Source organism: Jaculus jaculus, chromosome 5, assembly GCF_020740685.1.
Source record: "Jaculus jaculus isolate mJacJac1 chromosome 5, mJacJac1.mat.Y.cur, whole genome shotgun sequence".
NCBI classification, from domain to species: domain Eukaryota; kingdom Metazoa; phylum Chordata; class Mammalia; order Rodentia; family Dipodidae; genus Jaculus; species Jaculus jaculus.
In genome coordinates, this window is record NC_059106.1 from 175,345,404 (window position 1) to 175,372,103 (window position 26,700).

Sequence of the window (26,700 nt, forward strand, 5' to 3'; positions counted from 1 at the left end):
AGATAATGTCCTCTGCAGTGAGAAATAGGGAGGGAAAGCCAGGGCCCTCCACTGGGGTAGGGACATGACAAGTCATCCTAGCCTAGACCACTAAATGTCCCTTCAGCCTATCTCATGCTAGACAGCACTCTTTTGATTAGGATTTGGTTGACTGTAAGATTTCCTGCTGATGCTTTGAGTTCATGGGAGGCTGTCTCTGTGACCACACAAGCCCCTTGGTACAGGCAAGATGTTGTCTCTGGGCCCTCCAAGAAGTATGTCACCCTTAGCCCATACTCTGATGACTGCTCTACAATTGCCCACTTTTCCCTTCATGATTTCTGTTGATGGAAGGGCAGAACATTGTGCCACAGACACTTAGCAAGTACAGACTTCAGCTTAGATTTTGGGAGCCCAAGTCTAGTACCCTAGAATGAGTGGAAAAACAGAAGCAGGTAAGATTGGTAAAGCAGACTTATGCTATCAAACAGAATTCAGCTATTAGCATTGGCACTTGAGGTGAGGGTCAGATGGGCACCAAATACCTCCAGGGCACAGGGCTCTTTCAGACAGCCAAGAAAGTGACTCAATAATCTTTCTGCTAGTGGTTAGAATCATCAGGGAGGCTTAAAAACTACTGATGGGGAAGGAGGCAGACCTAGAGACACTGATTTAATTGGTCTGGGCTAAATCCTAATATTGTCATCTGTTAAAAATTCCCCAAGTGGTTCTATGTAATTTCTTTCAAGTACTGAAAATCATCAGCCTAGACTGTTGTTCTTAAGATATTTTTGGAATCAAGGGTTGCAGGAAAGGTATACTGGAGCTTTGCTTAATAGTAAATAGCTAACTCCACCTACCAGCATCTTAGTGAAGAGGATGGTGCCTATCATTTTGAAAACCTGATTCTGATATTTTCACCTGGCTGGAAAAACCATTGGTTGGACCTGGAGAGATTGCTCAGTGGTTAAAGGCTCTTGATCTGTAAGCCTGTGTGTGTAGTGGTGGTTGAATGGGGAGATTCAAATCCTCAGCACCCACATAAAGCTGGATACAAAGTGGCACATATGTATGTGACTCTATTTTACCTAATATTAATGGGAGGCAAAGACAGGAGAATTCTAAAGCTAGAGGGGCCAGCTATATGGCCTGCGTAGTGGCAAAATGAGAGATTGTTTCAAAGAAAGTGGAAGGAGAGAATTAATTTCTTGATGCTCGATATTGTCCTCTGACCAGACATCCACACATGCACTGTGGCATATGTGCCCCCATACACACACACATGATATATGTTTAAATTTTTATTTATTTATGAGAGAGAGAGAGAGAAAGAGAGAGAGAGGGAGAGAGAGAGAAAGGGAGAGAATGGGCATGCCAGGGCCTCTATGAATTCTAGATGCATGTGCTACCATATGCACCTGGCTTACATGGGTTCTGGGGAACAGAACCTGGGTCCTTAGGTTTCACAGGCAAGTGCCTTAACCACTAAGTCATCTCTCCAGTCCCAATATTGTTTTTTTCAAAAGAATTAATTTATGGAAGCCAAGAACCTATTTAAACATTCTTTGTAATGCAATATGAGAAGGCTACAAGAGAATAAATGCAACTTCTATGTAAGTGAAGCAGAATGTTGACATAAGGCTCCAAAGCTGGACTGAAATATCACATCTTAACCAACACAGCTAGGTCACTGGATGCTTCCTTAGCCCTCTGCTTGCCTCTCCACAAGGAAGAGGTTGGACTTCTGGTCCTGGGAGGACAGGGTCTGCAGGTCAAAGGATATAGAAGAACTGGTGTCTGGAGCAGGCAGGATGACCTAGTGGATCAAGTGATGGTGAGGCTGTGAGCAGGGGAGCCAGGCAGAGCCTGCCACAGCTTCACAGGCGATTGCTACAGTGTTGGAGAGGAATCCTTTCAGACACAGCACAATGGACAACCAGATGCTCTTGGCAAGCCAGGCTTTCAACTGTTGTGTTTTCAAGACCTTGGTGGCTGCCTCTAAATTGACAAGTGTGTGAAAGCTGAGGAGGGCGGTCCAGAGTTCAAGACCCAGCAGATCTGACAAAGAGGCACAACTTGTTTCCTCCTGCTGTTCTCTTATCTGTTGGGAGCTTTTCTTCAGTATTATTATTCTATTATAAACCCAGATGCTTAAAGTAAATCAGCCTTCCTTGGTGTAAGCTCAGCAGGTCAGTGGCTGTCTATCCAGGGTGGACAGCCTTTGCATGAAGGCCAAGGTGGTATGAGAAAATAAATCCAAAGGTTCTCTTCAGCCAGTGTTAACATGAGAGCATTTTTCCTATGAAGTAGGTTTTTCTGGAACGGGTGGAACTAGGAAATCAAACTGTTTCTGTTGTAGAAACAGCAAATGGAGGGGAGATTCAGGGATTTTAAAAATTTTTTTTAATTTTAAAAAAATTTTTTATTTTCACAATTTTTATTAACATTTTCCATGATTATAAAAAATATCCCATGGCAATAGCCTCCCCCCCCCCTCGCCCCAGATTCAGGGATTTTGAGGAAGAGAAGGCAGGGGCAGGAAGTTCCTTCTTAGGAAGCCTGAGGCAAGAGGCCAGCAAGGTCTACTAGAGAAGGAAGGCTGGATCAGAGGCTCTGTTACTCAGACAGAGGGCAATAGATGGCTGGGATAGAAAGGTAAGGTCAAATCTTGCTTAGGAGGTGGATATAACAAAAGGTCCATTTAGATGACATAAGCAACTGAGATGGTTTAGGGAGAAGTCTATGGTCTAAATTTCCCACAATGCATAATATGGAGTAGGGGTAGCTGAAACAGCTCAAACCTACAGAAGTTGTAAGCTGGGGCTCAGATGTTTTGTCCCTATGGATGAGCAGCCTGGAAAAGATCAAGAGTTACTCACCACCTCATACAAGATGCATGAACAGAGCTCTTCATTAACTATATTTATTTATTTATTTATTTTTGGTTTTTCGAGGTAGGGTCTCACTCTGGTCCAGGCTGACCTGGAATTAACTCTGTCATCTCAGGGTGGCCTTGAACTCATGGCAATCCTCCTACCTCTGCCTCCCGAGTGCTGGGGTTAAAGGCATGTGCCACCACGCCCGGCTCTCTTCATTAACTATAAAGAGCTGAAGGCTCTCAGAGAAACCCTGTCACTTCTGGCAAATGAGACCCTGACAGCTGATAGTGTGGAAAACTAAGACGTAGTAGGCCAGTCTGCCCTCTGCAAGGCTGGTAGACAGTAGAGTGGTAGTGTGCCATCTAGCCTTGGACTAAAAGGTCTCCCCAAAGCAGGGAAAGCACTATCAAGGTATACGTTTTGATTTAAGGTCTAAAGTGCAGAATGGGCCTCAGGATAGAATGGCATGGTTAGTAGTTATGCTAATGTTAAATATTGTGCCCTCTTACACTATTACACTATTGTTGAGAGAATAAGTTGTCACAAATAGTGGAAATTATTGGATAGAATCTAGAAAAGTTGAACATGTATGTACTATACTATGACCTAGCAATTGCACTCCTGGGAATATGCACAACATTGTGTACATAATTGTCCATAAATGCCAAAATACATATACAAAAATATTTACAGTAACAGTATTTGTAGAAGGCACAAATGGGCAAAGACCCAAATACACACTGACCAAAAGATAAATAAATCCCGTGTGGCTCCTCACATAGTAGAATGCCACAAAACAATGTAAGTGAACAAAATGCAACAACATGCTACAAGTTGTATGAAATGAGTAAAAGAACCCGCTGGGAGATAGCTAAGAGGGCAAAGGCACTTGCTTGTAAAGCCCGATGGTACAGGTTCAGTTTTCTAGTACCCATGTAGAGCCAGATGCACAAAATGGCATATGTGTCTGGAGTTTGTTTGTAGTGGCAAGAGATCTTCATACTCACTCTCTCTTTCTTTGGTAAATAAAAAGAAAAAGAAAAGAGTCCAAGCCCAACACAAAGGTATATACTACTTGACTTCATTGATATACTTTGTATAAAGTAATTCATAGTCAAAACCAAACTATAATGAACATATTAGAGAGCATTCATTTGAACATTTTGTTTTATTTTATTTGATGTTTTGATTTATTTTTTGTAAAATATTTAATTAATTAATTTATTTGAGAGAGTGAGAGGAGGGGGAGGGAGGGAGAAGAGGCAGAGAAAGAGAAAATGGGTGCACCAGGGCTTCTAGCCACTGCAAACAAACTCCAGACACATGCGTCACTGTGTGCATCTCGGCTTTATGTGGGTACTGGGGAGTTGAACCTGGTTCCTTAGGCTTTGCAGCAGGTACCTTAACCACTAAGTCATTTCTCCAGCCCTCTCTTTTTCACCCTTCCTTCCTTTTTCCCTCCCTCCCTCCCCCTTCCCTTTTCCCTCTTTCCTCTCTTCCTTTTTCTTTCTACCTTCCTTCCTTCCTTTCTTCCTTCCTTCCTTCCTTCCTTCCTTCCTTCCTTCCTTCCTTCCTTCCTTCCTTCCTTCCTTCCTTTCTCTCTCCCTTTCTTTCTTTCTATCGCTCTCTCTCTTTTCTTTCTTTCTTCTTTCTTTCTTTTCTTTCTTTCCTTTCTTTCTTTCCTTTCTTTCTTTCTTTCCTTCCTTCCTTCCTTCCTTCCTTCCTTCCTTCTTTCTTTCTTTCTTTCTTTCTTTCTTTCTTTCTTTCTTTCTTTCTTTCTTTCTTTCTTTCTTTCTTTCAGTTTTCACTATGTAGTCTCAAGGTAGCCTCGAACTCACAGTGATCCTCCTCTCTCTGCCTCTGGAGTGCTGAGATTAAAAGGATGTGCCATCATAGCCCTGGTTGGCTTGCTATTCTCTTTGTAATCCAAGCTAGCCTTGAACTTGCAACAACACTCTTACTTCAGCCTGCTGAGTGCTAGGACTATGGGCATGTACTACCACACCAACTCTTCTCCATTTTAAACAGGTGAATTATAAGGTATGTGAATGATACCTTAAGCTGTTGTATTAGAAAATGTCTGTAGTGTACAAATCAAGATAATGGTCACCCTTGATGGGGCCAATGACTAGGATATGCTTTGGAGTATTTGGTTTATTGACAGGGAGCTGGAGACAGGGCATGTTTAATTGTGACAACTCTGTATGCTTGTGAACTTTCCTGTATGTATGCCAAATTTCAATGAAAATGACAGTAACAAAACTTCTTATAAAACAGGCTCTGCCTTGGCTCAGGGTACCTATCCAGGATAGTGACTTAGGTGATCTGAAAGGTCCCAAATGTTACTAGGGTTTAAAAGGATGGGTTTCCCTATTTCACTAGTGAAGTATCACCTGCAGAGTCCAGAAGAGTTCTCAGGGGAGAGCGTAGGACGGTCTGTCTACCTTCTCTTTCTTGGACTCAGACAGTGCCTTTTGTGACTTGTCACAGCCCAGCTTGCCACAGCTGCAGCTTTTGCATTGGGAAGGGAGCATGTCTTCACTTAAAAGAGAACTCTAGCCCATCTGCTTGGGGTAGACAGGCCCAAAGGCTGTGTCTCCAGGGCCATTCTCTCTTGTCCCTAAAGCCCTAGCCAGGTTCCTCAAGGTGGGATTAGAGGACCTTGTCAGTTGCTGCCAAATAGCAGGCACATCTGAGCCCAAGGAAATTAATCTCAAGAAGAAAGCCCTAAGGATCCCTAGAAAGCCTCATGGAGAAGAGGTAGATTTTAAGGTGCTGGGGAGACATGAGGCTGTAGACCTAAGTAGGACATAGAAATGAAATCATAAATCTAGAATCTGGTAAATCTCTTTTACCCAGGCAGCATGAGAGCTGAGTCCTTCACAAATCGGGTAGTATAAGGGGCTGCTATCAGTGTAGGACACTTATGTCCCTGGAGATCCTGATTGTGTATTTTAAAACACTTTCATAGTAAATCTGATGCCCACTAGGTATAGAGATCCACAAGCCATGCTCATTTATTCATTGAACAAATAATTATAGACAGCTACTTTAGTGCTTTCTACTCAGCACCAGCTCATAGAGTGCAGAAGAATACGCCAGGCTTTGCTCTCCCATTGTCTGATGACCAGGGAGATGTTGGCATGTGACATATTGCTACAAAGAACAGGGATGACAGCAATGACAAAGTTTCTGGAGCACAGAGCCACCCATTTGTGGCTATTTTTGCAAAACGTAGTTTTCTCCTGATTGGTATATTTCACAGGTCTGGATTTCATGTTCAGGAACACACAGTAGCTCACATCCAGCTTGTGAAATATTCAGAAGTGCCTATAACAGCTTACATTGAAAAGAGAACTCAGAGATACTTTTTAAATTTAATTTATTTATTTGAGAGAGAGATAGAGAGAAAGAGAATGAATGGATGTGCCAGGACATCCAGCCACTACAAACGGATGCCAGACACATGTGCTACCTTGTGCCCTGACTTATATGGGCCCTGGGGAATTGAACCTGGGTCCTTTGGCTTTGTAGGTAAGCGTCTTAACCACTAAGCCATCTCTCCAGCCCCCCATCAGTACTTTTAATATGATTTTTAAAATAAGGGCTCAGGATGTAGTTCAATGGTAGAGCACTTGCCTAGCATGCACAGGTCCCTAGCACTACCACCAAGAAACAAAGCAAAACAAACAAAAAACCCCATTTATAAATAATGAATAAAGCCAGCATGATGGCTCATACCTGTCACTTGTGAGGCAGAGGCAGGAAGATTTCTGAGAATTTGAGACAGCCTAGGCTACAGAGAGGCTGTCTCAAAAAAGTAAATAAATAAAAATGAATAAGCTAGGAGAGATTTCAGGAGATAGCTATGTCTCTTTTATAGTCTCTGCCATTTAAACCAGTTAGAGGTGACTTATAATATGTTGCAGATTTGGGGGATTTAATTTAGTTTACCACAAGTAAACAAATCCATCAAACTAACCCACCCTCTACACAATAATAAATACCCGATGATTCTCATATTTTTCTATGTCCGTATTACATGACATAAAAATATAATAGGGTTGGAGAGATGGCTTAGCAGTTAAGACACTTGCCTGCAAAGCTTAAGGAACCAGGTTCAATTCCTCAGTACCCATGTAAACCAGATGCACAAGGTGGCACATGTGTCTGGAGTTTGTCTGCAGTGGCTAGAGGCCCTGGTGTGCCCATTCTCATTCCATTCTCTCTCTCTCTCTCTTTCTCTTTCCCTCTAATGAATAAATAAATAAATAATTTTGTTTATTTCTTGTTTTGTTTGTTTGTTTTTGTTTTTCAAGGTAGGGTTTCACTCTAGCCCAGGCTGACTTGGAACTCACTATGTAGTCTCAGGGTGGCCTTGAACTCATGGCAATCCTCCTACCTCTGCCTCCCAAGTGCTGGGATTAAAGGCGTGCACCACCACACCTGGCTATAAATAAATTTTAAAAAAGAAAACAATATAAGAATAAAATCAGCTCCTGGTCTGAGTACATGGCTGAGTGACTTGATAAGCAAAATAAGATTACATGCTTTCTTTTAAGTTGCCCATGGCATTTAGCTGGAAACCCCCTACCCTAGTAGCCATAGTGGACCCTAGAGATACCTTTCTTCTGATAGCAATACAGCAGAAGCACCATTTCACAAGGGTCTTGTCTGGAGCAGTCCCACAGGCAGAATAAGAAACAAAGAAGCCACTTTTGGCAAATAGAAGCATTACCTTGGTCCCATGGTAGAAGTCGTCCACACACGTGGCATTCATGAAGGTCTGGTGGAAGTGGGTGCTGGTGTCAATGCCTCCAGGGATGACTAATTTCCCAGTGGCATCAATCACCTTGGCCCCTCCAGGGATCATGAGCTCACGGCCCACCTGTTGGATAATGCCATTCTCGATGTAGACATCTGCCTCATGGGTGCAGTCATCGTTCACCACCTTGCCTCCTTTGATGAGAATGCGAACGCTGGCTGAATTGGCAAGCATGTTCCTATAGAGGGTGAGAGAGGATCTGGTCAAGGTCAAAGTCCTTTTCACTATCATTAAGGCCCACCCCTTTCTCTCAGAGCTAAATTCTATAGTCAGGGTAAGCAGGGATGGGAAATGACTCCACAGCCTGAGAAAACTGATCCTACATCCTTAAACAAGTCCTGAGATCAAAAATGTATTTGTATAGCCTTTAATGGCACCTAATGGCTCTATGGCATCAACCTTTGACTCTAGCTACCCCCATGACAAATTTGAAAAGGTACACTCTGGAAGGTTATTATATAAAATATGCTATCAAAGTTAAATGTTGTGCATATGTTTCTGATAACTCTGCTAATATCTTGTCCATTTTACAAGCCATACTGAAACAAATTCAGGCCATGTCAGACACTACTGTCCCATTTGATGAACAGTTCTGGAAGAAAATCTCAGCCAGCTCATGCTCAGATGGTCTTGAGACAATCCAACTCTATCTACCTGGGTTCCCTCGGATGCTTCCCAAGGCCTAGACATCCACAAGAAGGATAACCATGAAGGAGACCAGATTGTTATGTGCTCACTTATTATTAACTCCTTACTTTTTTCTTTCTCCCCTAAATTCTCTTTCAAGACTATCTTCCTGCATTCCATCAATACACTTCCAGGGTTCCTTAGGTTTCCCTTTTTGGTAGAGACCCTTTAGCTGCCACATTCAGCAGGAAATAGTTAACGATCTGACATTATCACCCCCTTGTCCCCTAACAGCAGTTAGAGTGTCTTCTCATGAGAGGGGGAAATGAGGAGGTGGGTAGAGTTGGACCCTGAGGGTAAAAAGGGTAGGAAAGTTTTTCTTATCTCTTGCCTAGTTCCCAAGAACTGTTTTTTCACAGTTAGGACCCTGGGAAGGAGGTCTGTCATAGGATTTACACACTGTGGTTGGTCAAGTTCAGCCCCTAGAGCTAATTTCTTCCTAAGACAGTCCCTAGCTCTAACTAAAAGCTAGCCTACTACCCTAGGGTTATAAATACCTTGGCAAGGGAAGGGCAGGGCTCTCTATCTCTCTGATCACTTAGGAACTTCCAGCTTTGGGTGAGTTTTTCCCTCAGCTGTGCCTGGGCTGCCTCAGCCAAGGCCCAGGCCTAGGCCTAGCCGGTAGGGGCTAAACCCAGGCCCTAGCCCAGGCCTAGCCAGGAGGGCGCCCCTAGCCCTTACTCTCTGCATGGATTCTTTTTTTTTTTTTTTTTTTTGGTTTTTCGAGGTAGGGTCTCACTCTGGCTCAGGCTGACCTGGAATTCACTATGTAGTCTCAGGATGGCCTCAAACTCTCGGAGATCCTCCTACCTCTGCCTCCCGAGTGCTGGGATTAAAGGCGTGCGCCACCACGCCCGGCTTCTGCATGGATTCTTTATCTCCTCCAGCTCCTCACATGGCAGGAGCTCCTTGAACTTTCTTTTCTCTTTTTCTTTCCACGATTTTTCCCCCAGAACCCTATCTAGTCACATGGACTCCTGAGCGACACATAGCCCACATGGGCTTTTGGGCTCCACATGGTATACTTCTCCCCACTTTGATGCCCCTTACCTCTCTCTCGGTCTTCCCTTTTCCCCACACACCCCTTTGTAAAATCTACATGAAATGTGGTATTTTAAAAATAAAATTAAAAAAAAACCTGATCCTATAGCTAGCTGTAATCACAATCCTCCTGCTGACTCACACTGGGTCTCATAGGGAATCATGACACAATAGCAATAAAAAGAAAATGGGTAAGAAAAAGAGAAGTATCACTTTAAAAATATTTTATTTATTTTTTGAGAGAGAGAGAGGGAGGGAGACAGAATGGGTGCTCCAGGGCCTCTAGCCACTACAAATGAACCCTAGATGCATGTGCAACCTTGTGCATCTGGTGGGCATCACGTTTTATCTTCCCAAAATGTTATGTGAGTTTGTTTATTTTTTTTTAATTTTTATTAACATTTTCCATGATGTTTATTTTTGAAATAGGATCTTGCTGTGTAGCCCAGGCTGGCCTTGAACTTGTGTGCATTCAGATGCATCTAACAGCTGGGATTACAGTTTTGTATCCCCATGCCATCCTGCTATGAGAATTTAAATAATCACACAGTTGTCTAACAGGTCATTCTTTTTTTATTTTCTTTTTTCTTTTTGGTTTTTTGAGGCAGGGTCTCACTCTAACTCAGGCTGACCGGGAATTCATTAGGTATTCTCAGGGTAGCCTTGAACTCATGGCATTCCTCCTACCTCTGTTTCCTGAGTGCTGGGATTAAAGGTGTGCACCACCATGCCTAGCTCTGGATCTTTTTTTTTTTTTTTTGAGTAGGGTTTCACTCGAGCTCAGGCTCACCTGGAAATCACTATGTCGTCTCAGGGCGGCCTCGAACTCATGGCAATACTCCTACCTCTGCCTCCCAAGTGCTGGGATTAAAGGCGCACACCACCATGCCTGGCTTTTGGGGGGAGGCACTCTTAATATAGTCAGCATTTCTCATGCTACTGCACTGGTCTCCAAAAGTCTGCTATCTGTAAAAGTTCCTTAGCTGGCTATATGGTAAATTTGTGGAGAAGCTGTTGAGATGTATTGGTGGCCAAGCTCTGCTCACTTTTACATATGATAAACTGCTCATTCTTCAGGACCCTATTTAACTATCCTCTATTTGGGGAAAAAAAGGGGGGGCACAAAAAAAGAAGCTTTTTCTGTGTCTCTTTGTGTCTTCCACAAACTCATGGGCTTCCATGACACTGGAAAGTTCTTGAGGGAAATCTCATCCAGTCACCTTTGTCTTGCCTCTCCTCCCAGCAACCAGTAGAGGATACTCAAAACTGGCCAGACCTCATCAACTGCACTCTGATAGCTAAACAGTTTAAAGCTGACCAATTCTGGATATGTTCCTGAGCTATCTGGTAATACAGCAAGTTTACTGTGAGCTGAGTGAAGGAAGTAATGTGTTTTCTCTCATCCTCACTTAATTTTGCCTGCTACCAGGAAAGTTCCTCAAATGCCCAGAAGTATTTCAGGATCTATAGAAGGGACACATCATGAAAGCACTTAGCCTGCTCTACTAGACATGTTTATGCAATGCTTTCATTATTATTATTACTATTATTATTATTTCTGTCAGGTTCATGAGGCTGGTATTTATGGAAGGTCATCTCCCAGAGCCTTTTGTGCCTTCTGAGCCTGACACCAGGTGCTCCTGTGCTATTGGGAAAGGATGGCACTCAGGGACTGCTGCTCAAGGGAATGCTGGGACACAAGACAAGTGGCCACAAGTGATAGCTATGTTCCATGAATATCTTCTCTCTGAAAGGTATCATTCTGACTTTTGGGGAAGAGAAGCCTGCTTTCTACTGTGAAAGGCACTGGCAGAGAGATGTTGGGAAGAGTTTAGTTGAAGAGACTGGAAGGATGGAGAGCCACAAGCCTCTTGTCTGAGGCTGGACATATTTCAGGGGAGTCTTTTGTCCTATAGTCTAGAAACTACAGTCTGAACTTCATAAGCAATAATCTAGAAATGAGTTTAATTCTCAGGTGACCCTCTCTTTCATTCCAAAACCAAGCTCAGGCTTGACAAGGAAAGGGGAGGTCTAAGTTCCCAGTTGCCATGACTAGAGAGGAGCAACAGTGGTAGTGGTGGTGGTTATGGGGTATTGCTTGTTGAAAGCAGATACAAGGGATGCCAGAAGATGTCCATTGTCCTCCTTTTGTGGCGGCTGGGTATAGAACTCAGGCTCACAAGTTTGCATAGTAAGCATTCTTACCCACTGGGCCATCTCCCCAGCTCCCAACCCTCACCTTTTCAAGCAGCTTTAAGTGGAAAAATAGGCATACTTATGACAGAACACTGCCACATAGTCATTATATTCATGTTGCAAATGAGAATATTGGTTTGCTTCAGTGCTCACAGCACATGCATGCTGGACATACAGCCTGGGAGGGTGGGACAGGAATGATTTACAGAAGATTTTTTTTTTAAATTATTTATTTATTTATTTATTTGAGAGAGACAGACACAGAGAGAAAGACAGATAGAGGGAGAGAGAGAGAATGGGCGCGCCAGGGCTTCCGGCCTCTGCAAACGAACTTCAGACGCATGCGCCCCCTTGTGCATCTGGCTAACGTGGGACCTGGGGAACCGAGCCTCGAACCGGGGTCCTTAGGCTTCACAGGCAAGCGCTTAACTGCTAAGTCATCTCTCCAGCCCGATTTACAGAAGATTTTGCTCTAAGCTTTGCTGTTGGAATCAAGAGCCATCAATAGAAACAGTAGCAACGGCTATCAGTACATTAACACCATGTGCCCACTTTATATACAACCCTGCAAAGTGGGAATATGGTGGGAAGAGTTAGCCCTAGTTGAGCAGGAGGAAATAGCAAGCTTGAAAGTAACAGGTAACAAGACCATGTTGAAAGTCACACACGGCAGGGGAAGGAACACACTTCAGACCAGCCTATCAGACTGGAAGAAAAGGTAGTGGAGAAAACTCTGTACAGAAGAGGAAAAGGTGGTTGCTGTGTTCATTCTTCATAGGTTCCAGCATTTTCAAAATGCTATGTAATAAACTTGAATTGCCTTTGATAACCTTGACACTTTTATTTAAATGCTTTGTTTATTTTATTTATTTATTTGAGAAGGAGAGAGAAAGAGTCAGGTAGAGAGAGAGAATAGGTGTACCAGGGCCTCTAGCTGCTGCAAATGAACTCCAGATGCATGTGCCACCTCGTGCACCTGGCTTTACATGGGTCCTGGGGAATCAAACCTGGGTCCCTTGGTTTCACATTCAAGTGCCTTAACTGCTAAGCCATCTCTCCAGCCCCAAGCTTTGCTTTTAAGCTAACTAGAAGCAAAAGGAATCCAATGTGATCTTCATTGAGAGCCAGATGGCACAATTTCTTCTGTTCCATCCTTTCCTAGAGGAGGATGTGGTGCTGCTCACATAGTTCAAACCCCTCCTCCCTTCCCTCAGGCCCTTGGGCTGCCACCACCATGCAACCTGCCCTTTTCCAAGTGTAAACCTGGTCCTGGCAAGGCCTTAAAGAATATCAGGGAGTCCAGGAACTTCCGTTGTTTGGTGACCCATTCCCACAAGCCAGGGCTAGTTTGGAAACCCCAGTTGGGACTGCTCTACTAGGACCACTGTAGAGGGAACTCATTCTAGGAACCAAGAGGATCCTGTGAATAAGTAATGGTCACAGAACCCCAACTAAATTATCAGGGAAGGCCCTTCACCAAGCCAGTAATATGCATTATCTTATTTAGTCCTTACAATGCCCTAGACAAGTATAATGACTGCCCCCATATTTACAAAGAGGAAGCAGAGGAACTTTCTCAAGATCACAGAGATAGTTTATAAGAAATTGAAAGTCAGTCTGTCTTTGGAATGATTATGAACTGACTGTTTATATCTCCCCTCCAAATCATCCTGAATCCCAACCCCCTCAGTTCTGCTAGCAATATTTGGAGATGGAATGTGTAAGGTAAAATGGGGTATAGAGGTGGGTCCCTGATATAAAGGGATTATTGCCCTATAGGAGACTGTAGCAGAATGGGCATTCTCTCTCTCTCTTAGAACACTAGAGAACATGAATAGGACACAGGTTAGAACACAGTGATGGGTCAAGGAGATGGCTTAGTGGTTAAAAGTGCTTGCTTGCAAAGCCTGATGGCCTGGGTTCAATTCCCCAGCACCTATGTGTGGTGGTTTGAATGTGAATGTATGTCCCTCACAGCCTCAGGGATTTTTTTTTTTTTTTATTAAGGTTAAGCCTCCAGTAGCCTGCTGCAGGAGGTGTTAGTGGGGCAGATCTTGTACTCCAGCCCTAAGGTGTGTTCAGAGTGAGTTGCAGCTCTGGCTGTTCTCACTTGCTGGTTGGTCTCTCTCTGCTGTGGATGCTGGAGTAAGCCAGCTTTTTCTGCTGTGATGGAACTTCCCCTGGATTCTGTAAGCCTAAAATAAATGCTTTCCTCCCATAATCTGCTTCTGGTCAAGTATTTGTCCCACCAATGTGAAAGTAACTACAACACACTATAAAGCCAGATGCACAAAGTGGTGCATGAGTCTGGAGTTCATTTGTAGTGGCAAGATGCTCTGGCATGCCCATACTTTCTCTGTATACCTCTTTTTCTCTGACTGTCAAATAAATAAAAAAATTTTTTAAAGAAAACAAAGAGAAGCTCAGCCTGGTGGATGAGACACAGGCAACCTCATCAGCAGGACAAAGTATAAAGCGACCACTTCTTGTCTAAACACTAATTTGACGGGCATTTGTTTAAACTGGATGCCTTTCCTAATGTACTAGATCAGACCTGGCATGGATGAGACCAGCTGTTCAGTGATGGTACAGGGCCTGTGACATCAATATCCTTCCTCACATTTCTATATGTCTAAGTTTATGTCACTGAGATGCCTAGCCCCTTCTACTCTCCCTGCTATTGACTGCTGACATTTATTATGCTTCTCACCACCCCCATAACCTCATTAGCACCTGTTTTACAGCTTGTCCTGCTTATCTTTGCTAAACTGAACAAAGAAAGCATGTTTCTGGCATCTTTCCACAGCCTTGCCTGCTGTCTGTGTGTGAACAGAAAGGACTCAGTGTGGGTATGCTGGACCTTGCAGAAGAGCCCCTTAAAAGAGAAAGATTTGGATTTGGGGATAACTGTAATACAGACTCTTAAACACCATGAATGCCCTCTGGCTAGTCTCTCCCTCTGCTTTGGTACACACAGTGGATCCAGATAGCATTCTTGTCAAGGTTGTGGTCAAAAGGAAATACAGAAGGTTAGTATTGGTTTTTGCTAATTTCTGATGTTTCAAGTCTTCTGGTTTATTACCACAAAGAGTAACTGTGTAGACAGAGCTCATATATGGCTCACTACATGCTATGAACTACATGTCTGTATGTTCCCCTCTTCCACGTTGAGCCTGACTGAATCCCTGATAAAATGGTAATTGGAGATGGAGCCTTTTAGGTCATAAAGGTGAAGCCCTTATGAATGGGACTACTGGCCTTTAAAAAAAAACGCTATTTTTATTTTTCTTTATTTATTTGAGAAAGACACACACACACAGAGAATGGGTGTGCCAGAGCCTCCAACCACTTCAAACAAACTCCAGATGCCTGAGCCCACTTGTGCATCTGGCTTATGTGGGTCCTGGAGAATTGAACTTGGGTCCTTTGGCTTTGTAGGCAAGCACCTTAACCACTAAGCCATTTCTCCATCCCAAGGGACTAGTGCCCTTATTAGAAATGTCAGGAGAAGCCGGGTGTGTTGGCACACACCTTTAGTCCCAGCACTTGGGAGGCTGTGGTAGGATGATCACTGTGAGTTTGAGGCCAGCCTGAAACTACATAGTGAATTCTAGGCCAACCTGGTCTACAAGGAGACTCTACTTCAGAAAACAAAACAAAACAAAAAGAAATGTCAGGAGATCCATATCTCCCTCTCCCCCTACCTCAGTCTCTGTTCTATGTGAGGACACAACAAGAAAACATTTGTTACTAAGCCACAGGAAGAGAGCTTTCATCAGCAACCAAATCAGTGAACACCTTGGCTCAGCACTCTCAGGCTTTACAACTGTGGCCAAATCTATGCTCTTTTTGTGCATCTAATTTTATGTGGTGTGGCAGTTTGAATGTATGGCCCCACAGACTCAGGTGTTTATTAAAATTGAGTTTGCAAGGTTTGAGAGATGGCTTAGTGGTTAAGGTGACTTTGCTGGATCAAAGGATCCAGGTTTGACTCTCCAGGATTCACGTAAGCCAGATGTATAAGGGGGTACATGCATCTGGAGTTCATTTGCAGTGGCTGGAGGCCCTGGCATGCCCATTCTCTCTCTCTCTCTCTCTCTCTCTCTCAAATAAATAAATAATAAATTTTTAAAAATTACAAAATTGCATTTGCAGCTTCAGACCCCAGCAGGCAGACTCCTGCTGCAGAGGGCGTGTTACTGGAGGCAGATCTGAGTTCCAGCCCAAAGGCATGCAGGGAGGTCTGAGCCCTGGCAGGATCCCTGCTTGCTGCTTTTTGGTGTTTGCTGACTGCTAGTGGTGTCTCTCTCTGCTTGGATTTAGGGAAGGGAGCCAGCTTCTTCTGCCACTGATGGAACTTCCCCTGGATTTATAAGCTTGAAATAAATCCCATTCCTCCCCTAAACTATGTTTGGTTGGATGTTTGTCCCAGCATTATGGAACTTACTATAACATGTGGGTGCTAGGGAACTAAACCCTGGACTACAGACTTTGTAAGCAAATGTTTTTAACCACTGAACCATCTCCCTATCCACCAAATCTATGCTTTTGTTTTTGTTTGTGGGGTAGGGTCTCACTCTAGCCCAGGCTGACCTAGCACTCACTTTATAGTCCCAGGCTGGCCTCAAACTAATAATGATCCTCCTATCTCTACCTCCTGAATGCTGAGATTAAAGGTGTGCACCACCATGCCTGCCCCCTATGCATTTTTTAAAAAATTAATTTTATTATTACTATTTATTTATTTATTATTATTATTGTTGTTATTTGGGGTTTTTTTTGAGGTAGAAGTCTCAGGGTGGCCTAAGACTCATGGTGATCCTCCTACCTCTGCCTTCTAAGTGCTTAGAATTAAGGGCATGTGCTTTGTTACTGCAGTCTACATGGACTTCTATCAGACAGAAGTGAATATTATAATCAAATCACCATTAAAGAACAATGGGCTTTAAAATAAATGTCACCTCCTTGAAAGACTTCTGATCCATATGTTTAACAACAACAACAAAATATTCAACCAGCTATTTTGTCTATGCAAGAAAAAGAATTCAGAACACATATTTGTCCTTTCAGGCAGAAATAAAAAAAAATGCCACATAGTTAAAGCTATTAGAAAGAGTAAATCAAAAGTATCAAATTCTACAGCTGGACAAATTCATCCAGTTTGCTCTAACTCACCCTCCAGTCTCTGGACTTAACCAAAAAGAGAATCAGCTTCGGAGGAACATTGTGTTGCTATATTACATATTGGAAGAATTCTATAATTTATTCAGGAAGCAATAATGCCTTCTACAGCAAGATGGTATATGTCTTGATATGCCAAGAATTATCCAACTATACACAGCTTGTATCCCCAGATTTCCTGATCCTGTGGCACTGAGTCCTTATGCTCCCCAGCCAGTTATGGGTTTGTGTTAGGGTGACATGTCATGCTGGGAACAGGGATTTCTGGATAGGAGACAACACTACAACCAGGGAGTGAGGTCTTTCAGAGCCTCTTCATGTTTAAAACAGGAACAATTAATGCTCTCCAACAATAGTCTTACTGAATAACAGCACCTCCATCTTTTGAACACTGCAGTTGAACATTCTATGCAGAAATCGTACAAGGAACATCTTGCTGAGCAGACAGCCAAGGTCAAGGCACCCTCTGCTGCTCATCCATGACATGCACACACCCTATACTCTTAGAAGATAGTAGTGTTCTGCCAAGGAAATGCCAACCTCTACCCTGTGCATTGGAAATGTCTGCTTCTGTTATCACTTCCCCCAGATCCCCATGCCTGCAGGAAGACATCAGACAAAGGAAGCCTGCACAGTCTGTCCCACACAGCAGCTCAGCTAGAGGCCACACAGGCACAAGGGGCCAAAATAGGTGCAAAAGAGATCCTTCAAGCATACAGAATGTAAACTTGGCACTGGTTTAAGATTTAGACCCCTCCTCTTATGTTTTTTGGTGGAGGACTATGGTCTTATGTGGCCCAGGCTGGTTTTGAACTTGCTGTATAGCTGAGGATGACCTTGTGCACTACTGGGAATTGAACCCAGGGCTTTGTGCATGCTAGATAAGTACTCTATCAATTGAGCTATACCTTGGGCATCTGTCTGTATGTGGGTACTAGGAAATCAAACCTAGGTCATTTGGCTTTACTAGCAAGCACCTTAACTGCTAAACCATCTCTCCAGCCCTATATTTTTTTTTTTTTTTGAGGTAGGGTCTCACTCCCTAACCCAGGCTGATCTAGAACTCACCATGTGGTCTCTTGGTGGCCTTGAACTCATGCCAATCCACCTACCTCCACCTCCCAATGCTGGGATTAAAGACATGTGCTACTACACCCAGCTCCTTCATTTTTCCCCTGGGACTTGGGTACAACCAAAGACTATTGGAGGACCTGGACACCAGAAGTCTAGACAAGAATAAGGACCAAACAGGCAGAAGAGGAGCACATGGAGGCAGAAGCTATAGAGAGGCTATGACCAATTTTACACCCACCATGTGACTGTGTGTTCTTTGTAGCCACAAACCTGGTACTACACCAGACCAGCTTGTAAGGTGGCCTCTTAATGTCTCACCAAGCCTCCTTTCATTAACCTGGAGGCTGAGCAGCACCAGGCTCATGAATAACACATGCCATTTTGAGGAAGGACTGATCCAGGGTGCTCTGTACCAGACCACAAAGCACCTGCATCTGGACTTCTGCACCACCATTTTTATTACACTGTAGGGGAGGGCCAAATTGACCTGGGGAGGCTATGGATTAGAGACAATACACATGTTCATGTGATGGCTGTGAATATACTGAGCCAGGGCTTTCACCTGAGAAAGTTTAAAAAGTGAGCTACAAGCAGCCCAGGCAAGGAGGAGATAAAGGGAACATAACTTCAGAAAGGTGAATATGAAGCTGAGGATGTGAGTTAACAGGCTAAGATTAAGTAACAGGTTTTAATCACACGGGTTCATCAGGATTGGTCTGGCTCAGCATGGCTGGCCCTAGTAAGCCAGCAGCCTCAGTGTACAGAAGACAAAAGCCATATCTCCAAGGATTAGTTGTAAGAGGGTGGAAAAGAGTGGAGCAACAGAGCACTTGTTCAGCAGGGTTAGCTGTAAGGCACAGAAGAGAAACTGGCAGTTGTTAGAAACCAGCAAGTGTTGGCGGGAGGGGGGGGGGGGGGGCAGGTAGGTTGGGACAGGAGCCTTTATCATGCAAGCAGGAACTTGGCCCCTTGTTAGTACCCACAGGCCAAGTACTAGGAAATGTAAATATGATCAAACTCCACCTCCACAAGCTCAGGCCCCAGACCTTATAGGAGAGCTGACAGGTGTGCATACATGGGAGCAAAGAATTCCAAACTCCCAACTAAGATTTTCAACCAGAGAATACCCTGTGACACCTGTGACCAGAAGCCACACTATCTCACAGCTCCCTCCCCATTCCCTAGTAGATTCTTCAACTTCATCTGAGCTTTCCAGACCTCTGGCCAGCTGTCCCCAGCCCCCAGAAAGAATTCCATCAGAACGCTTTGAGGGAAGCAGCTGCCACTCAAAGACCTCCAGCAGCTCAGAGTGGCTGCTTCACAGAACTCTTCCCAGGGTAGAGGGGGCGGGTGTTGGGCAAAGGACTTTTCTCAGTTTGAGTCTATTTTCTCAGATTGGTGGAAGTCACAAGCAGAATATAAACGTCTTTTCTTTACTGCAACAGTACCACAAGTCTGAGCTACCTGGAAAAAAAATGTAGCTGTGTGTGTGTTGATTTTACCTTCTTTTTCTAGGAATCCTTTAGATTAGTCAAAAGATGACATTTAAATCCATCACCCAAGGTAAGGAGGTGGAAGAGAACAGAGAATTAATCCTAAGTACTACTGAGTGTCAAGGCACAAGATAGCTCTTTGTACATGGCATTTCAGGGAAACCACCTCACCATTGGCCTAGGAAGTAATTCTCAAGCCTACCTGAACTATGAAATCATTATTACACTGATACTCTAATTGGTATCTGGATCTCTACACTGCTCACATATTGGGCTTTTCTAAATTGCAAATCAGATCACAGAAGCAGAGTATCATGGTTTGAATGTGATACTTCCACCACAGGTTTATGTGTTCAAATACTTGGTGTTTGAGACTGGGGAGAATGCTTAGTGGTTAAAGGTGTTTTTCTTGCAAAGCCTATCATCCTGGGTTCAATTCCCCAGCACCCAAGTAAAGCCACATGCACAGAGTGAATACTTGGTCCTCAGCTGATTTGGTGCTGTTGTAGGAGGTTGTAGAAACTTCAGAGGGTACAGCCTAGCTGGAGGAAGTGGGCCACTGGGAAGCAAGGCTTGAAGGTGATTTCTTCCTGTGTCTTAGCCTGAGCTCTGTGTTTCCTAATCTGTGAGATGTGAGCAAGCAGTCTTTCCACTCCCACTGCCACAGCTGTGAGCTGCCATAAACTCCACCATGCCTTTCCCCTTCAGGATGGACTGTACCCTCTAAATCATGAACCAAAATAAACCCGCCTTTAAGTTGTTTTGGGGTATTTTATCACAACAAGAAAATTAATGCATACCTAGGGTTAATGCCTACTATATGGCCCTGTATAAGGTGATAGACTGTGAACCAATTCTCAAGAGTCAGAAGTTTAGAGTGGGAAGAAAGTTATAGGCAGAAATTTCAATATATAGTAGGGAGATGGAAGAGCTATGTAAACACCAGGAAAGGTGGGTGTAATTGCTCTTTTCCATGCTGTGACCAGAAGAACTAGCCAGATTCCCTTGGTTCCTAGTGCCTGGCAGCCTCTTTTCTCACTCCTAGGACACTTTGGACCCAGGCCAAGGACCAGTCCTTAAAAAGAAGTTGAGTCCAACACTTGGAGGACCCAGGTTGAAATGCTGGAAAAGCCCTGACTGCTTACTCCAACTCTGCTATCTGAAGAGTCAGACCCCAGATCTGTATTACATACTGATTCTCTGTTCCCAGATGGTGTTTGTAAAGAGCCTAGTAATTCTTACTTCCAGGAACCTGTATATTCCTCTCAGTTGCTACCATCGTCTCCTTCAGGGACCTGAGGTGTGCATGTCTGAGGAGTTCCATCTGTTGGCACTCTTTCCTGACACCAGGTGACTGCCTCTCTACCTGTGCTTATACTCCCCACCAGAGGCTCCTACCCACCAGTTTTCGCCAGATGCCTTCCTGGGTTACCCACCTACCAGTTGTTCCTTGCCATCACAGGTGTTCTGCACAGTGGAATGAAGCTGCTCCAATGACTGTCACCTGCCGTCCCTTTGCCAGACCCCATTCTAGATATTGTTCATCCCAATCTCCCTTATTCTATTGAATTCAAGTGGTCCAATGCTTTTGTGAAAACTGACAGAATGAGATGTTTCACTATTAAATCATCTTCATCTCATTTAAATTGCATCAAGAAAGGAATGAGCCAGGTATGGTGGCATAAGCTTTTAGTCCCAGCACTTGGGAGGCTGAGGTAGGATGACCACTATGAGTTCAAGGCCAGCTTGGGGTTACAGAGTGAGTTTCAGGTTAACCTTGGCTAGAGTCAGACCCTGCTTTAAAACAAAACAAACAAAAAGAGAAAGGGATGAATTTAATAAAATATATGCAAAATCTGCATAATGAAACATAATGGTGTTGAAATTGGACATTGAATAAAATTAAATAAATGAAATACAATGTGTTCATAGATTGTAAAACAGTATCAAGATGTAAATTCGCTGAGAAGAGAGATGATTCTGTGGTTAAAGAAGCTTGTTTACAAAGCATGTCAGCCCAGGTTTGATAAGCTAGAAGCAAAAATAGCTTGGTGCATGTATGTATACACACAAAATAAAATTTTTTTAAAAGTCAATTCTTTCCAATTTGATCTTGAGACTCTAGCCCCATATCAAAATCCTAATAGGTTATTTGCAGATATTGATAAACTGATCTCAAATTTATATAAAAATGCCCAAGGCCTAGAATAAGCAAACCAATTTTGCAAAAAAGACCAATTAGGAAGATAAGCTATCTGATGTCAAGACTTAATATGCAGCTACAGTGCCAAGACAGTGTCAAATTGTTGTAAGAACAGACAAATATATGGATAGTACAGAAGAGAGTCCAGAAATAGAACTGCATATGTATGACCAACTGATTTTTGACAAAGGGGCCAAGGTAATTCAAACAAAAGATACAAGATACAGTACTAATAAACATGATGTAGCAATGTATCAAAGGAAGATAAGTGTAACCTCCTAGGGTTTTCCCCATAAAATAAGGATGATGCATGAACGTGGAATTTAACAATATATTTTTATACTAGGCAAGCAGTCAAAATAAAGAAATGCTAAAAACAGATCTGATAAAATGCTATTTCCCATAAAAATTCTAACAATAGAATTGAACAAAACTGCTCAAGTATAAGGATGATAGGTTAGCAAAATGAAAAATATTAAAGGGCTGGAGAGATGGCTTAGTGATTAAGGCATTTGCCTTCAAAGACAAAGGACGCAGATTTGACTCCCCAGGACTCACATAAGCCAGATGCACAAGGGGGTGCATGCAAATGGAGTTCATTTGCAGTGGCTGGAGCCCCTGGCACACCCATTCTCTCTTTCTCTCTCTCTCTACCTGCCTATTTCTGTATATCTCTCTCAAATAAATAAAGAAATAATATATAAAAAAGCAATCTGTAAAAAAATTGAAAAAGAAATATTCTATAGGTGAACCACTAAAGCTGAAGTCATTCTAACACAGCAGGGAGAACTCTCCTGACCACTATTATTAAATAATGTTTGTGGGCTGGAGAGATGGCTCAGAGGTTGAAGGCACTTACTTGCAAAGCCTGACAGCCTGGTTTTGATTCCCCAGTACCCATTTAAAGCCAGATGCACAAAGTGTTTCAGGTAGGGTCTTGCACTAGCCCAGGCTGACCTAGTGTTCACTATGTAGTCTCAGAGTAGGCTCAAACTCACAAAGATCTTCCTACCTCTGCCTCCCAAGTCCTGGGATTTAAAGGTGTGCATCACTAAGCCTGGCTGATTTTTTATTATATTTTTATATTTTTTTATATATTATTTTATATATTTTTATTTATTTTAAAATATATTTTTAAATATTTTTATTTTATTTATATATTTGAGAGAGAGAGAGAGAGAGGCAGCTAGAAAGAATGGGCATACCAAGGCCTCCAGCAACTGCTAATGAACTCCAGATGCATGTGGCCATCTTGTGCATCTGGCTTATGTGGGTCCTAGGAACTTGAATCTGGGTCCTTTGGCTTTGCAGGCAAACACCTTAGCTGCTAAGCCATCATTTTAGCCCTATATTTTTCTTTATCTATCTGAGAGAAAGAGGCAGGGAAAGAATAGGTGGGCCAGAGCCTCTAGCAGCTGCAAACGAACGCCTGACACATGTGCCACCTTGTGCATCTGGTTTACATGGGTCCTGGGAAATTGAACCTTAGCACCGTAACTGCTAAGCCATGTCTATAATATATTATAGTCCATTTTTCTAGCAAATAAGTAGTAAGAAACAGGAAAGATGTTGCATTAACAATGATATAAAACATTTCAGGGCTGGAGGGATGACTTAGGGGTTAAGGCGTTTACCTGCAAAGCCAAAGGACTCAGGTTCAATTCCCCAGGACCCATGTTAGCCAGATGCACAAGGTGGCACATGCATCTGGAGTTTGTTTGCAGTGGCTGGAGGCCCTGGTGTGCCCATTCTCTCTCTCTCTCCCCCTCTCTCTCCCTCCCTCCTTCTCTTTTTCTCTGTCAAACAAATAAATAAAAGTAAAATATTTTTTAAAAATTTCATAGCACTTAAGCATGAAGAATAAATCATTTCATAATGGACAGAAAATGTACAACTATATAGAGTGTCTTCACTATTTTGACTTATTTCACTGATATGCCTTAGGGCTGGGGATGAGAATGATAGTTGATGGCAGATGGGCTTAAGTGTTTTTTTTTTTTTTTTGTAAAGATGGAAATTTTCTATACTTAGATTGTATGATGCTTGCAAAATTCTGAAAATATCTAATCATCAAGCTGGACGTGATGGTAGATACCTTTAATCTCAGCACTAAGGAGGCTGAGGTAAGTGGATCGCAGTAAGTTTGAGGCCAGCCTGGTCTACACAGTGAGTTCCAAGTCAGCCTAGACCAGAATGAGACCCTTCCTCAAGAAAAATCATTGATTCATATTTTTAAGATAGGTGACTGTTATGGATTTCCTTGGTAAATATTAAAGTATGCCATAAGAAATCACTGTAGTTAGAAGTATAAGGGCATCAGTATATGATCAAAGACATGAGTGGAGCAAAATATAGTGCTTGGTAGTAGAATTCAATTATGCACAAGGTGGTGCAGGCAACTGGAGTTAGTTTGCAGTGGCTGGAGGCACTGGCATGCCCATTCTCTCTTTATCTGCCTCTTTCTCTCAAATAAACTTAAAAATTCAACAAAGTGATATGTCTGTTCAGTGGGGAAAAATGACTTATGGAATAACTGATGCTGGCACAATTGGTTATTCTTCAGGAAGAAAATTAAATTTGCTTTTTACCGTATAGCCAACACCAAAGTCTATAGCCCATCTGTAATTTACTAAATATAAAACACAAAACAACAAAAATACTAGATGATAAAAAAAAATACTAGATGACAAAGGAAAATACATGCAAGAACAAGGAGTATGGGAGACTTTTTCAACTTGGTTTGGACACTTACAAGTCATCAAAGAAAGACACACTTCTAATGCCATAAAAATTGTAACTTGGTAGAGAAAGAGATACCATAGAAATAAAGTTAATAAACAATAAGTAGCCTGGGAAAGCTTGTACAATGCACATGACAGCTATGATCTCTTAAATACATATTAGAAAACTCAAGCAAACAAAAGGAAGAGGAGGAGCTGGGGAAATGGTTCAGTGGTTGGAGACATTTGCTTGCAAAGCCTACTGGCCCAGGTTTGATGCCCCAGAACTCATGTAAAACTAGATGCAAGAAGTGCTACAAGCATCTGTTGTACATTTTGCAGCAGCAAGAGACTCAACTGCATGTATAAGCATAAATAAAAAAAGAGGGTTACAGGATATTGGGAAGTGATACACACCAGAGCAAATCTAAGTGATCAGTAGTTTATGAAGATATGTCTAACCTCTATAGCAGCAAATAAAAGTAACAATGAAATTCTACTTTACATTCATCAGATCAGATGACAGAAATTGAAGAATAGTTGTGACATTGGAAGGGATGGGGTTGTGGCTAAGGACAGTGTCAAGACACTGCTGGTAGAAATATAAAATACTGTATGCCCTTTTTCTTTCTCTCTCTCTTTCTTTCTTTTTTTTTTTTTTTAAAGTAGGGTCTCACTCTAGCCTAGTCCAGGGCAAACTGGAACTCACTCTATAGTCCTAGTATGACCTTGAGTTTACAGTCGTCCTACTACCTCAGCCTCCCAAGTGCTGGATCAAAGGCATGTGCCACTACACCTGGCCCTGAACTACTATATACTCTTTTAGAAATTTCTCAAAAAGATATCTATTAAGATTTCAGGGCAGAAAGGATTGCTCAACAGGTAAAGTACTTGATATGCAAGTGTGATAAACTGAAGCTGTATTCCCAGTACCCACATAAAGCTAGATGCTACTGCAGTGGTGGATATTGTCTGTATGTGAGGAAGACAGGAGAATCCCCAGAAGCTCACAGTCCAAATAGCCTGGTATATGCAGCAGCAAACAAGAAATCCTACCTCAGACAAGGTGGAAGGCAAGGGCCAAAGCCCAAGGTTGCACTCTGACCTCCACACACGTGCAATGACATGCACACACCTGTAATCATACATGCCTATCATCTATACATGCACATGCAAAGATAAAAAAAATTAAGAAAAATCTGTAACTCTACTGGGAATACTTTAAGCACAGAAGTAAAAACAAAGCCAGGCGTGGTGGCGCATGCCTTTAATCCCAGCACTCAAGAGACAGAGGTAGGAGGATCGCTGTGAGTTTGAGGCCACCTTGAGCCTACAAAGTTAATTCCAGGGCAGCCTGGGTCAGAGTAAGACTCTACCTTAAAAAACAACAACAACAACCAAAACAAAAACAAAAAAGAAGTAAAAACAACAGAGCATAAACAGGTGGCTGCAAAGATGGTGGCAGCAGCAGTGTTAGTAGAATAAAACACAAACAAATGGAATCCGACTAGATGCCCATCAGTAAGTAATGGTTGCAAAAACTGCATGACGGGCTGGGAAAATGGCTTTGTGGTTAAGGAGCATGTGGCAAAGCCAAAGGACCCTGGTTTGATTACCCAGGACCCACATAAGCCAGATGCACAAGGGAGCACACGTGTCTGGAACTCATTTGCAGTGGTTGGAGGCCCTGGCACACCCATTCTCTCTATCTACCTCTCTCTCTCCCTCCCTCCCTCCCTCTCTCTCTCTCTCTCTCTCTCTCTCTCTCTCTCCCTCTCTCAAATAAATAAATAAATAAAATATTTTAAAAGCTGCAGTGATGAGCATGGCATGGTGATGTATGCCTTTAATCCCAGCATTCAGAAGGCAGAGATAGGACTGCTGTGAATTTGAGGCCACCCTGAGACTACATAGTGAATTTCAGATCAGCCTGGGCTAGAATGAGACCCTACCTCAAAAAACAAAAAATAAACAAAACAACAACAAAACTACAATGTGATCTATGTCTTGGAATGTTATGCATTCAAAAAAGATCTCTTGCGTGATGGCGCACGCCTTTAATCCCAGCACTCGGGAGGCAGAGGTGGGAGGACTGCCATGGGTTCAAGGCTTCCTGAGACTACACAGTGAATTCCAGGCCAGCCTGAACTAGTGTGAGACCCTACCTCTAAAAACAAAAACAAAAACAAACAAGCAAACAAAAAATCTCCTAATCCCAGCACTTGGGAGGCAGAGGTAGGATTACCATGACTTTGAGACTCCATAGTTAATTCCAGGTCAGCCTGGACCAGAGTCAGACCCTACCTCAAAAAGAACAAAAACCAAAACCAAAACACAAAACAACAAAAAAAAAACAACAACCAGATGCCGTGTCTAGTGCCAGAAGGTGCTATATGCATGACTGGGGGGAAACAACCAATAT

The 26,700-nt window shown here is 42.8% G+C and overlaps 1 protein-coding gene across 2 annotated transcripts in view; it reads right to left on the minus strand.

Annotated features, from left to right (window-relative positions):
- Dpysl5 (dihydropyrimidinase like 5) overlaps positions 1 to 26,700 on the minus strand; it is a 93,939-nt gene that overhangs the window by 50,510 nt on the left and 16,729 nt on the right. For both annotated transcript variants that reach the window (XM_004669360.3, XM_045150887.1), the window contains exon 2: positions 7,597 to 7,861. In XM_004669360.3, coding sequence (XP_004669417.1) covers positions 7,597 to 7,857 — 261 coding nt within the window. In that variant the 5' untranslated portion in view covers positions 7,858 to 7,861. The remainder of the gene's footprint in view (positions 1 to 7,596; positions 7,862 to 26,700) is intronic.